We start from the raw sequence: 15,268 nt of genomic DNA on the forward strand, positions 1-15,268 counted from the left end.
ATATTTAGAAAAAAATGGATGGGTGTGTCTATACTGAACACTTACAGACTTTTCTTATTATTCCCTAAACAATATAGTGTAACAACCATTTACATAGTATTAGGCATTATAAGTAATCCAGAGATGATTTAAAGTATATGGGAGGATGCACATGGGATATATGCAAATACTATTCCATTTTACATCAGGGACTTGAGCATTCGTGGATTTGGGTATTTGGTGGAGTAGATGTCCTGAAACCAATCCCCCACAGATACTGAGGACAGACTGGATCTTACCTAGCACCTAATTAGTATCATCTTAGAAGGTGAAGGACACTAAAACCACTTTATTTTTTTTTTAAGAGACAGGGTCTCCCTCTGTCACCCATTCTGGAGTGCAGTGGCATGATCATAGCTCACTGTGGCCTTGAATGCCTGGGCTCAAGCCTCCGAAGTCACTGGGATTATAGACATGTGACACCACATCCAGCTCACTTCTTATATTTCAATGTTTAGCCCTGTTTAAATAGAATGTCTCTTGCTTGTTTGTTGCCAGAATAAGATTTTTATTATTTTATTATTTCATTTTTGAAACAGTCTCATTCTGTCACCTAGGCTAGACTGCAGTGGCACGATCATAGCTCACTATAACCTCAAACTCCTGGGCTCAAGCAATCCTCCTGCCTTAGCCTCCCAAATAGCTGGGACTAGAGGTACATGCCACTACACCTGGCTAATTTTTTTATTTTTTATAGAGACAGGGTCTTACTATGTTGCCCAGACTGATCTTGCATTCCTGGCCTCAAGCGATCCTCCCGCCTCAGCCTCCCGAAGTGCTGGGATTATAGGTGTGAGCCACTACGCCGGCCCAGAATAAGATTACACTAAAATGTACCATTACACTAAAAATGAACCTGGAGAAGTACAAAGATTTGGAAATTTCAACATAGGAAAAAAGATAGACAAATTACTACAATTTAACCTGAGATTTAAGAGAAGTGACTTTAAATCAAAAGATGATGAAAAGCTACTTTGTACTTCTGCAAAATTAAAGAAAAATAAGCACTTCTTCATGAGTTTTGTTAACTACTAAAACAAGTTAATTAAAGTAATTGTGAAATCTGCTTCTCTGAAGATCTTTAAAAATCAGATACATCCACATTTGTGTAAAGGGAATTTAATGATAGGCAGGCTCTAATAAGGATGTGGGATTAGCTATCTGCCTAAAACTGTCCTAACACAGGAGTTTAAGATTTTCTTTGTATGCACCTAAGTTATAAGTAGTTTCTTTGATACTGAGACTTTGTGTGATGATATTGTGTTTCAATATACATAGTTCCCAAATCTAAAAGTAGAACAATGTCAATTCCTACTCTTGCTACTTCTTTTGTCTGTAATCTTCTAAGCCCACTTACATAGCTCAGACGATGGAGGGTTTTCTCAAAGTCAGAAATTTCTCTACTTTCTCATAAAAATTGTATTTCTCATCTCATTTAAGCACCCCATTAACATTCTCTGAAGTCCTTCATTTCTTTTACCCATACGGTGTACATGTATATCATCATAAAAATGGACCAATATAACCTTATTCTAAATAAGACAATAATATTTTTATATTATTGTATAGAAATCATTTTTTAAAACTAAAGTTACTTCAACTATCTTACTTTTGTTTTCTTATTATTTCTCTTTCAGGAAAGTACAGATATTTCACCTATGCATTCACAACAGGAAAGCAAAAAGCCAATGAAACTGTATTTGCATTTTAGAGTAAAAAAAGCTTAACCCCCCCTAATATTATTTTAGTTATTTTTCTAATTCTTAAAAACAGAGTCATCAGAAGAAAAAGAAAAATGATATAGCACCTAAAATTCAAAAGAAGAGATACAAGATATCACGTTAAAATTTTTTCCAAAAAGTAACTCACCGAAGTTTCCTTCCTTTGCTGGCTTTCCTATCTACTTTCTTGTGGATTTTGCTTCGTAACTTCTGGATTGCAAGCCACTGTCTGGTAAAGTCACAAGCAATGTTATGCATCATCACTAACAGAAACAGTTATACATATTGACAAATTGGAATTTTTCTCACTAACAACCCTGCAGAAAGAAACTATCAACCTACATCAAGTTTCTCAAGCTAGTTTGGGGCCAAAGCGACTAATCAATTAAAGAGGATTTGTGCAATGGTAAAAAACAAATGGCAGCTGGGAAATTCTACAGCAAATTTGGTTAACAATGCTTCTTAGTATTTGGAGTTGCTGTGACAAGCACTAAATCTACCAGTCTGCAGGAAAACATATCAAATTGAGTATAGCTGCTTGGGTTTCCTTTTAATGTTTTAGCTATGTAGCATGTTCTATTACTAATGTTGCAACTGCTGGTTGCTTTCAATACATGAATTCTTTACATTCAACTTTCCCTTTGATAATATCCAAGTGTCTTTTCTTCTTGTGCTTTCCATTTTTTGCTAATTTTTAATAATTATCCACTACTGATACTAGTTTTACAGTCATTTTATTTAATTTTCATTTCATCTATAAATATTTCAGTATGTGTTGCTGAAAGATAAGGACTCTCCCTTCAATATACTCTCAATACCATTATCACACCTTAAAAAAGAGTCAACAATAAATTCTTTACTATCAAATATTTAATCAGTCTTCAAATTTCCCCAAATGTCTCAATTTTACAGTTGGTTTGTTTGGATCAGGATCCAAACAAGATTCACATAATCTGCAGTCATTTTAGATAAGAAGGAATTAATTTTTCAATAAGGGATACTAGGCTAAGAAAATCTTCATAAATTGCTCATATGAACAAATGTGAAAAAAAGAAAGAGGAGAAACAGCAGCAGCAGCAGCAGCTAGTCATCTTACCTGATTTATACAACGAAAACTCAACATCAGGAAAAAAAAATCTAGGGAAATCCAATTACTGTAATCTTAATATAATCTTAATTACCATAATCTATTTTATTGTAAAGTCAGATAAATGTACAATATAATCACCACTTAAATGCAATTTGCTCTATCACATTAAATTTATAGTGAACAGCTCTCTATAACATTTCAGAGATAAACGAAATATCAACAACATCCTACCCTAAGATTCAAATAATATTTTATTCAAATAAAATTATTTCATCAACACAAATTTTTCATTGCTTCCTCAAAATGCTGCTCTGCCCAGAATCCCATTCTGGCACTTGCAGCTTTTGTCTCCTTTCATGCTTTTGCAAATTATGGCTCATGGCTATTTAAATGTACACTATTCATTAGGTAGCACTCTAAATGCCCTTTTTATTTTCCCACTACAGGATGAAGCACACACACAAGAGCCTTCCTTCACTACTTTACATTCTACCCTGACATCTGGGTAATGCTGCCACGTTCCATTTCTAATTGTGCTGAGGCTTTTACGGAAGGGGTGGAGGTCTAAATTAGGGCAGACTCTAAACAAAGCAGATTCGACTACGAGCTAAGGAACCTGTTGGGCGCAGAGCCATGTTCTGACAGCTGAGAGCACACATTTGGGTGGCTGCTTTTCAAGCACTTGTCAACAGATTGATATGGATACAATCATAACTCAAACCAGAGAGCAAAGAGCATAAGAAGGACTTTGAAAAACAAACCTTAAAACAAACACATGGGTGTTTTATAATCTCTTTTCAAATTGTACTTAAGGGAACATAGGGCAAACAATCAGTCACTTTGTCTTTCTAGCTCTTATTGTCTTGCTTAACTTTCACAATTACAGGGCCAATCACACTTTGGAGGTAGCATTAAGGGGACTGGAGGGGAGAAACTATTATAGAGGCTGCTTATATGAACAGAAAGCCATATCTAAATTACCTTCCCATGGCCACCTGATCATTTGGATCCAAGGAGCTGGTCTTCCGTTCTATGAGTTCTCGAAGGAGCTAGAGGAAGAAGGAAAGCAACTTATTTATTTATCATCTCCTAATACCAACTGACTTTAAAAGGGCACAGAAGGAATTCTGAATGGCAGAGTGACAGCCGTAAAACTACAATCAATAAGGGACAGCCTAGTGGCAAGAGCATAACTGAATTTCCATTAACCCTTTCATATTTATATATCTTTAAAAAGGTGGCTATAGTAATAGCTGAGAACAGAAGTCCATTTGGAAGACTTATTTTACTGCAGTTCATTTCAAATGGATCAATGAGTGTGCAACATTCCCTTCATTGTTTTTATGATTAGTTTTGTCCATCCCATCCATATCAATAGAGAATCTTTAAAAGGTCAGGTGGGAAGGGCTGTGTGGCAAAAGGGAAATGCATCAGCTTCTCACCAATAGGATACAGTTAACTGCTGAACTATAACCTCCAGCAGTTGGGAAGGTCTTCCTCAGGCAAAAGGCTTTATTGTATATAATCAAAAGTATGGACTCCATCCTCTTGCTTTCCACAGCTGCTACTCTACCGGGCTTGCTATGAAGTGATTTAACCACACATGACACCAACATATTCATAGCCATAAAAATTTTAAGAGAGAACCTAAAGAAAGTCATTTGTGCATACTACAAATACAACACAGAGAGAGGAACAGTCTCTCATCCTATACAATTAACTCCACAGGAATTACTCTAAATGACTCTCCTACTCTCCTCTTAATCCTTGCTGTAGTGCATCCAATTGAAGTCTAAATCTATACCTTCCACACAGACTTAAGAATTTGCACTGTGACTTAAAGTCCTAGGTGAAGAGAAGCAATAGATTTAAAAGTTAAATGTTAAAGGAGGAGAATATGAAATAACAATAATAAAACTACAAGTGCTACATGCAGAGAAATAGCAACAGAGATTAAAATTCCAAATATCTTCTGAGAGAAATCTAAGGGAAGAGGCTAGAATAAACAAGTTTCTGCTAATCATCCGTCAATAATACGGGTTTGACTTTAAAATCTGTTTCTTCACGAAAATTAGCAATTATTTTGTAGGTGAGGCATGGTAGCAATACAGATATTTCGCCAAGTCAAATAGCTGAAGCCTGTGGGAGGATAAAGGAGGAATAATTCCTCTGAAAGTTCACTTTCTAATTTTCATTTGTTTATGTAAGTAGGCACTGGAAGAAGTAAAACAAATTTATAAAAACATTCACTTCCAAAAGATGAATCTTTATTGCAAAAGGGAAAAGGATATCTCAATCTCAATTAAAAAACCTCCTGTGATGTTTTTTCAGTTGCTTATTTTGGACATTATTACTACAGCAATTATGTTTAAAAATGCAAGGACCAAAAGCCACTGGTTTATTATCACTAGAAAACAGCAAGCTATTTCAGTACCCTGTTTATCAGATTGATTCCCAACATCTTTCTGGCAGCCAATCTATCAGTTTATCTCTCCTACTTCATCACAGTCACTTCTGGCAGCTAAATACAAGATCCAAATCCAGTGTTACACAGACATACGACACAGTAAACCTATGTACCACTGCTACTGTGTAAACAGCTGCCCTTAAGGCTAAGCAAAAATGGGCTTCTGCTTCCTAGTCAATATTCTGTCAAAAGCAAGGCTGGGGGGAGGGGGAAGGGAGGAGAGGTTAATAATCATGAAGAAAACGAAGAGAAAGAGAAAAATAAAAAGGAAGGAAAATAATGGAATGACAGCATTTCATTGCCCTTACCTTGTTCCAGCCACACAGGAGATTACGACAACTATTCCTGGTTTTGCTAATCGTCTCAGATCCCTTGGGACTGGGGCAGTCATGGCAACTGGGGAGCAAGTGCTCATGGAAGGCTGCCCCAGCACAACAGGGGCGATCCTCTGGAAGAGAGCCCCATGTGCCCTTGCTGAAGGCTGGAAATTGGAGCTGCACAACTATAGTGGATCTATTAAACTTGCAGTGGTCTCTGCAATTCCATCAAGTTGGTGGAGCATTTACTTTCAAGCACTCTTGTGTTACTACACACATTCTGGGCTGCGTTTTCACTACCCAAGTGCTTTGCATGGCTATTCTTAGACTTTCATGATTAGGAAGAGTGTTTTATTGGTCTGTCTGTCTGGTTAGATTTAGTTTATTTAGTCCAGTATTTCAGAAAATTCTGTTGTGCCCAAGGCAAGAATAACAAGGCAACAACAACAAAAAAATACAATTAAACTATCCCACGGCTATTACTATCACTGGGTTTAAATTTAATTAGGAAAACTGCTTTCAAAGAAGTTGGTGAAAAATGAAGCTTTAGGGATACTGGTTCAAGAATTTAATTCTGCTTTTGAATTCAATTTTTATAGCTTTAACTTTATGAACAAACTTTTCCACTAAAATTTAAGTTTCTGGCCAGGCGCAGTGGCTCACGCCTGTAATCCTAGCACTCTGGGAGGCCGAGATGGGTGGATCGCTCGAGGTTAGCAGTTTGAGACCAGCCTGAGCAACAGCGAGACCCCGTCTCTACTAAAAATAGAAAGAAATGATCTGGACAGCTAAAAATATATATAGAAAAAAATTAGCCGGGCATGGTGGCACATGCCTGTAGTCCCAGCTACTCGGGAGGCTGAGGCAGAAGAATCGCTTGAGCTCATGAGTTTGAGGTTGCTGTGAGCTAGGCTGACGCCATGGCACTCTAGCCCGGGCAACAGAGTGAGACTGTCTCAAAAAAAAAAAAAAAAAACAACAACCAAAAATTCAAGTTTCTGTTAGTTACTGGAGCTTTTTATTTCAACAACAATGATACAATATTTGTAGTAATTTTCTTTGTGACTCGGAAAATGGAGAAATGAATAAAATATTTTTGTCCTAGTCTGTTATAATTCCTCCAATCAATTCAGAAAGGCTTGATTGTATCCCTTGTTCTAGGGGAAAATCATAGATGCAGCTAGGTTTTCAGGTCAGCCTACAGAAACCTACTTAACTCCTAACAACATACATGAGAAACAGCACTGATAGGACTATTCAGCACCTAATCAACATTTATAATACTTTGACTAGGAAAATGCATGCCAGAATCAGTTAAAAATGGCAGACTGAACACATTAGTTTATCTCTTCTCCCTTCTCAATCCCTCTAAAAGATAGTAGAGGAATAAATGTATTGACCCACAAGAAAAAAGAGAAAGGGAGAGCTAATGAAAACATTTTCACCAACTCTTCCAAGACAGTACAGAGACGGAGGAGTAGAAAGAAGTTACCAGCTATGTGCCCAGAGGGAATACAGGTGAGGGTGGAGCAGATCAGGCCCACAGAATCCTCTGAGGATCAGCTCTCTGAGTGGCAGTGACCATGAAAGGTGGGAGAAGGAGGAGAGGGCAGAACCACGTGGGCCTTCTCCATTATCCCCATTATCCCACACAGCCAAATGACTAACCACCTCCACCACCTCCTCTCACAGGGAGAAAGAAATCGTATTCTTTGGAAAAACTGAACCACAGAAGCTCCAGAGTGGGGGACATCAGGCACAGAGGCTGGAATGAGGTACAAGGGAAAGCTCTATCTATGCTGATCTCTGAAACCTTCTGTCCTCTCCCCCTACCCTACTTAAGGAATATTAACACCCAGTTGTATGATTTTCTAGGGAGGAAAACAGAGGAGTAGAGGAATCTTTTCTAGAAAAACCGAATGGCTCTTGCCCCCTAAAAGTAAGATTTCCAAGTTGCTATGTTCTGAATGTGTCCCTAAACCCATGTGTTGAAAACTTCATCCCCAATGCAACAGTATTGGGAGGTACAGCCTTTGGGGGGGCGATTGAGTCATGCAGGCTCCACCTTCAAGAATGGAATTAGGTATCCTTCTAAAAGGCTTCACAGAGGCAGTTTGTTTCCTTTGCTCTTCCACTTTCAGCCTTATGAGGATACAGTGTTCCTCCCCACAGGAGAATTTAACATCAAGGTGCCACTGGAAGTGGAGACCAGCCCTCACCAGACAACCGAACCTGCCAGCACCTTGTTTTGGACTCCCCAGTCTCCAGAACTGTGAAAAAATAAATTTCTGTTCTTTATAAATTACTCAGTGTGTGGTATTTTCTTAAAGCAGCACAAACAATCAGATACACAGAAAACAAAACAAACGAATACAAGTTCTGACATTTGAGGGTACTCTAACCAAGAGGTTAGTTCAAGCATCATTATATTTAAAGAAGCCAAAAAGTTCTACCCATGTTTCAGAGATTCCAAATAAACTTTAATGCCTTACTCTTAAATATGAACAGTTAATAACCACCAACAGCTGAAGAAAACCTCAGGCATAGACCAAACAAACAGAAAACAGAGACCCAAGGAGGCAATGCAGAGAACAAAAGAAACACTAAAAAAAGAAAGGAATTAAAAACTTAAAAGAAATATCCCCAGAGAAGTGAGAGAAGATACATGTTGATAAGAACAGGATGCTGTGAGAAAAGACTAAAACAAGAAATTAAACTTGAAACAGCATTTTAAAAAAAAATTCAACAGAAGAACTACAAGACAAATGTTTGAAAATCTCTCAGATATAAAACAAGAAGGAGGACCAGGCACACTGGCTCACGTCTGTAATCCTAACACTCTGGGAGGCCGAGGCGGGAAGATCGCTTGAGGTCAGGAGTTCAAGACCAGCCTGAGCAAGAGCAAGACCCCATCTCTACCAAAAATGGAAATATTAGCCGGGCTTGGTGGTGTATGCCTGTAGTCCCAGCTACTCAGGAGGCTGAGGCAGGGGGATCACTTGAGCCCAGGAGTTTGAGGCTGCAGTGAGCTATGATGACGCCACGCACTCTACTACCTAGGGCGACAGAGTGAGACTCTGTCTCAAAAAAACTAAAGGAAAAAGATAACATCTCCTTGCTTATTTGTGAGATAAGAAAAAAAATATAGGACAATATTAAAATAAAGGACAATCCAGGAAGTCAAACATCTGACTAACAAAGGTTGGAGAAAAAATTTAAAAAAAATAATTAATGAAAATTTCCCCAAATAAAAGAACAGGACAAGCCTGCAAAGACCTAATACAATGAATTAAAAAAAGGGCCTTTCCCAAGAGACATCATCACAAAATGTAGAACATCAGAAGCAAAGAGACGATCCTAAACAGAGAAAAATTAGGTCACAAATAAAGACGGTGACCGTATGTCCCAGTTTACCCAAGAGAGTCCTGGTTTACACTTGTCCTAATATTCTTGCAGGCTAGCACCTTAAGTGTCCCATTTTTGATAATAAATTATATGGCCACCCCATATATTAAGAAATGAAAATCTAAATGGGATTAGATATCAACATTAGCAGATACAAAAGGACAGCAAAACAATGCCATCAAAATTCTGAGGAAAATGACTTCCAAACTCAAATTCCACACACAGCCAAATTATTAACCAAGTACAATGAGAATTATTAATACAGAAAGATATATTCACACATGCAAGGACTCAACAATTTACTTTCTACAGTCTTTCACAGGAAGATGTACTTCAGTAAATGAGTTCATGCAGCAAGCAAGAAAAAGACATAAGATTTTAGAAAACAGAGTTCTAACTCAAGAAAGATGCAAAGGCACATCTCAAGAACATAGGTAGCATGGCCCAGAGAGCAACCATTCCAGAAAAGAAGAGTCCAGAGAGCTCTTGGGAGTATGAGGTCTCCAGGGAACTGAGAGTAAGAGGGAGGTGGGAAATGATAGGCTATTTTGTATATTCAAGGTATTTGGAGTATCCAGAAAAAAACTGCAATAGATACATAAGCAAATCAAAACAGGCGTTATTAGCCCTGGGAAAAAACAATTTGTAAGAAAATGTAATCACAGCATATTTCTTCTTGCTATATAGTTTGGATGTTTTTCCCCAGAAACCTCATGTTGAAATTTGATCCCAATGTTGGCAGTATTTGGGTCATAAGGGTAGATCCCTCATGAATAGATTAATACTCTCCCCTGGGGTTGTTGGGGGAGTGAAGGAGTTCTCACTCTATTAGTTCCTATGAGTTGGTTATTAATAAAAAGAGCCTAGCACATCCCCCGCTCTTGCCATGTGATCTCTGCACATCCTGGCTCCCCTTTGCCCCTCTGCCACGAGGAGAAGCAGCCTGAGGCTTTCACCAGATGCCTAATCTTTCAGCCAGCAGAACTGTGAGCCAAATAAACCCTTTTTCTTTAAAAATTACCCAGTCTCAGGCATTCCTTTATAGCAACACAAAATGGAGTAAGACACTTGTGAACATTTATTTGGTAACAATAATGTAAACATTGACTTATAGCCATCCTAGTAAGTGTGACATGTTATCTCATTGTGGTTTTGATCTGCATTTCTCTGATGGCTAATGTAGAGCATCTTCCTATGCTTACTGTCCACTTATATATCTTCTATGGAGAAATGTCTATTCAGATCCTTTGCCCATTTTTATTTATCTTTCTGTTATTCAGTTGTAAGACTTTCTTTATGTATGTAGTCCAACTTTTTCTTTTGTCATATGTGTTTTTGATGTTGTACCTAAGAAACCATTGACTAACCCAAGGTCATGAAGATTTATTCCTTTTCCCCATTGAACTGTCTTGGCACCCCTGTTGAAAAACCAAGTAATTTTTAAAGCATTTGGTTCTGTGGCCACATACTCCTTGGCTTTCTCAATTTGTGACCCAGAGTTATTGATTCCTTTCCAGGCCTCCATGGCTCATAGGTACAGATGCTTGAGATAGAAAAAGCTTGGGATAACCCTTTGTCTAACTTACTTGGTATAGGTGAACTGGGATTCCTCAAACTCCCTCACTGAGAGATATAAAAGTAGACTAACAAAGTTTGGGTTTACTCTTCCTTCTGCTTCTCCTCTCTCTCCCACAAGAACTGTTAGTGAAAATATACCTATTTCTGCTCTGTCTCCTGTTTTACCACATTTTTTTGTTCTCAGCTTCCGAGTCTTTCAAATTATCTCCAGAAGGAGTCACTTGCAATTTTTTATACCATATTTGAAGTATACAAAAAATAAACTGCATATACTATAATTTCAAATAGTTGGGAAGGAATTATTCTACATGACTATAGTATAAAATTGACATAAAATGACCCACTCCCTGTAGGTAACTATTTGTCTCCTTTCCACATGCCACTCACTCTTCAACCAACTCTACCACCTAGTATTTCTGCTTCCATTACTCTACAGAAATAGCCCATGCTAAGGTCTCAAGTGCTATGTCTAATGGACAACTGTCACTACTCAACCTATTAAGACTTCTTAAAGCAGCAGGCAACACTGGACATTCTCATCTTCCTGAAACAATCCTTTCTCGGCGATTGTGAAGCATCTCTCTGGTTTTATTCCACATTCAGCCAGCCACTCTCAAGGCTTCAATGACCTAAAAGGCATCCCTGGAATTCCTCTGCCCTTGTAACACTAAACATCTAATCCATCTCCAAGTCTTACATTCACGCATCTGTCCATTTTTCTCTGTATCCACTGCCTCTACCCTAGTTATAGGCTATTATCATCTTCCTTTATTCCTTAAGTACTTGAGTACACTGGGAAAACAATGAAGAATAAAATAGACACAGTCTCACCTGAGGTAGTACAATGATTTTGTCATATTTACTCTCCTCCCTCCTCATAGTCAGAGTACTATTTGCAAAATGCAAATGTGGGACATTTGTCAGGACACTGTCAGGCCCCTTGTCTACCTTTCTAACCTAACCTAATCTTCTGCCTCTGCGCTCCAGTTTCACCGAGCATCACTCTGTACCTGAAATGCCCCGTGCTCACTCCCACCACTGAGCCCTGTTTTGCACAAGCACTGCCCAGGCAGGCTTCCCTAACCACTTACCTGCTTACCTCATACTTCCTTCTCTGCCCATTGGTTAACTCTCAGCTTAATCATCTCTTCCTCAGGGAAACCTTTCTTAACCACACATTCCACATATACATAGTATGTCTTTGTTATACTTACTTTACATTTTATTTGGGAATTACCTGATTAAGGTCTAACTCCTCCACTAGCTAACTATATACTTCACCAAGAACAGAGACTGTATCTGAATATGCTCACCATTCTACCCCTGCAAGGGCCCATCGAAGGAGCTCAATAAATATATACACACAGAGAGAAAAACTATTTCTGGAGGAAAATACCAAAATTTTGTTTGCTCTATCATTCATACCTCCACACCTTTTCATTGTTTTTAAACAAAAGGAATCAATATACAATAATCCAAGGTACCACTCTCTACCTAGGCAGTAGAGGAACCTACCTATTTTTATCATTTTTTTTGGGGGGGGGGGCGGACATGTTTTTGTCATTATCAATAATACCTCTTTCCCAAACAATATTCTTCTTCTCACATGACTTACATAGGCCAGATGGCCTAAACAACAAACATATAGGATGGCCTATTTAACAAACGTGGATGATTTAAGTGAAAATGACCTTTTAAAAAACCATCCCAAGAGTACTTGAATTAAAAACAAAAATAAAAACCTATTTAATCCAGGGCCAGGCTTGGTGGCTCATGCCTGTAATCCCAGTACTTTGGGAGGCCAAAGCAGGAGGACAGCTTGATGCCAAGAGTTCAAGATCAGACTGGCAACAACATAGTGAGACCCATCTCTACAAAAAAAAAAAAAAAAATTAAAAAGATTAGTCCAGCATGGTGGCACGTGTCTATAGTCCTAGCTCCTTGGGAGGATCAGTAGAGCTCAGAAGTTTGAGAATACAGTGAGCTATGATCAAACCACTGCACTCCAGCCTGGGCAACAGAGTGAGACCCTCATCTCTAAAAAAAAAAAAAAAAAAAAAGAGAGAGAACCCTAAAACTACTTAATCCAAATCAATTAAAATGCTTCTCATTCTTTTACTATTAAAATGATATAGATATATCCTCCCTCTTGGGTCTCATTTCCCAAAGGAAAAACTTGGTTCTTCTCAGGAAGAGAAAAGGGTGAACAGATCTTTGGTGTTTCCTCTACCCTCCCTGCCCCCCACACACCATGACCTTTTCTGTAGTCTCTGAGTTGATCCTTTTGCCATAAGAAAGGTACCTTGACATCCTTGTAAATAAAGGTCTGGATTAATTTCAGTTACAATGCTTTCATTTAAATATCTTTTATCTATGAAATGGGTTTGTCAAATACCAGTTGCAGGTTTCTATATCCCATTTTCTAAGATCTAATGCTTCTAGATAGGAGCTTTAATTTATATGAAGTGTGTGCTACATAGTTCAATGTAACCGCAAATACCTGTCTGAGTCTGATAAATCTGGGTTTTGAATTCCAGCTCTGCCCCTTACTAGTTGTGTAATCTGAAAGAAGTTTGATCTCTCTGGGACTCAGTTTCCCCATCTATGTAATTACACATCATAAAGTTGCTTTGGGAACTAAAAAGATGATAAAAGTAAAGCACTTAGGAAAATGTAAGTATTCAACAAATAGAAATATTGTCAACATCAGATAATACTAATAGATAATCCTTAAACCCCATTTGGGGCAAAAAATTCAACGTCTTTCACAGCTAAATCACCATAACTGTTAATAATCAACAAGTACAATAATTCAATTTTCCTTTCTACTGATTTTCAAAACTAGATGACAAGATGTGAAATGATAGAATATCAGAGTGAAAGGATAAAAATGTAAAAAGCATAGAAATTCACAAAAACAGTAAGTCAACACGTGAAAAGTATGCTATTGGTTATAGGACTTTTCCAAACTAGGCCACGATAAATTGAAGCAAACGTGATCCTCTCCCTTATCATTTATTTTATTTGAACTAACTGCTGTTCCCTTTCCATGACCTACAACTTCCTCCAGCATCCTCTGATCACACAATCCCTCTATCCAGAAGACCTCCCCCTAGTCTCAGCCTACCTAAAATCCTATCTATCCTTTGAAAGCCCCAATCAAATGCCACGTCCTCCTCCCTGGAGCTTCTCTAATTCCCCCAAACTATTATTAATTTCTCCCTCTTCTGAAATTATTTAATGCACCCTCTCCAAGCATTCTGGCTATTTATACTTAAATCATCTCCTTTGCTTGACTATAAGCTTCTTGAGGGCAGGGGATAGGTCTGACTCAGATTCTCACCCCTCACTCCATGGAACTCCACCACTGCGTTACGTACAGTAATTATTCAATAATATTTCCAAAATGAAAGAGTCAAGTAACAAATAGTCTTCTAGATTTTGTGAACAAGGATGAAAAATATCTAACTTTTGCAATGGCCAGTACAATTTTATGATAATAATAATACAGGAAAGAATGGAAGGAAATGAGGATGCATGAATTAAGTACAAGAAGCATCTTAACACTGAAGTTACAAAGAATCCACCTTCTGTTACTAAAATAAGAGAACATATAGCTCGAGACTATCAGTGAAAAAGTCAGCCTAACTCTGCCTCACTGCCTTTGGTCTTTAAGGATTTGATTAGCTTTTCCACTCTTTGATTCAGCGTTGCATCATGTCTCCACTCCAGAGCTACAGCTAAGGCCTGTATTTGGAAGGAATGATAAATTCATTCACTGAATGAAGTAGTTCTGTTTTCTCAGCATAAGTACTAAAATATTTCAAAGGCCATAATATTTCACTAAGCTTGGCCATTTGGGTTAAAATTTATTAGTCAACACAGAAAACTTTCTCATCAGACCCCATATATTCTATTAGGCATGATATACAGGGTCTCCCAATGTCTAATTATTAACTAGAAGTGTAAATAAATCACTGTGAGTATTAGGCCCTGATGTGTGAAGACAGAGTAAGAATGAAGCAACTCGAAAGCTAAAAAACTTCTTTTTATGAATCTGCTTTTCCTTTCTTTTTCCTACAAATAAGAAGAATTTTACAAGGACTAAGTAACTATATTAAGCCATTCTTTCTAATCCATACCCAAAATAACAATGTACAGAGGGTGCTATTGTTTAGATTTTCCAAGAGTCCCCATTTCAAATATCCTGCCCCTTGGTCACTAGATGGATATCTCTGTGTGTACTTTTTTCTTTTTCTATTCATAATAAAGGTGGGGAGAGGGGTTATATATCCTTTGGGATACCAGCTCAATTACTGACTATTTCTGGGCATTCTTTGGCAATGTTTCTTTTAATGGCAGCATACAATATATCATTTTTGTGTTAAAAGAATAAAGAGGAAGTCATTCTGAACTAGAGAAGATTCACAGGTAAGAGATCACAAGGGTAGTACCAACTTGTAAACTGTAATTATGTCCCTTAAGGATCAAAAGCCCAGCTGAAACAAATCTCTCCCTATCTTTCTAGCATTCAAGATGCCAATAATTCTTCAGCCCCACCACAATCAATAACCCATTGATCATGCCACCTTTTCAGCATCCCTCTTCCTTTCCTCGTATGCTCACTTCCCTTCTTACCCAGGTGGACGTG

The 15,268-nt window shown here is 37.9% G+C and overlaps 1 protein-coding gene across 1 annotated transcript in view; it reads right to left on the minus strand.

The window, feature by feature from the left end:
* The window catches only part of AATF (apoptosis antagonizing transcription factor), a 94,627-nt gene that overhangs the window by 31,375 nt on the left and 47,984 nt on the right, over positions 1 to 15,268 (minus strand). Inside the window, exons 9-10 of the mRNA XM_045525553.1 lie at positions 3,832 to 3,899; positions 1,909 to 1,989 (exon numbers count right to left, since the gene is read on the minus strand). Of these exons, the coding sequence (XP_045381509.1) occupies positions 1,909 to 1,989; positions 3,832 to 3,899 (149 nt within the window). The remainder of the gene's footprint in view (positions 1 to 1,908; positions 1,990 to 3,831; positions 3,900 to 15,268) is intronic.

This window comes from Lemur catta, chromosome 15, assembly GCF_020740605.2.
Source record: "Lemur catta isolate mLemCat1 chromosome 15, mLemCat1.pri, whole genome shotgun sequence".
Lineage (NCBI taxonomy): Eukaryota > Metazoa > Chordata > Mammalia > Primates > Lemuridae > Lemur > Lemur catta.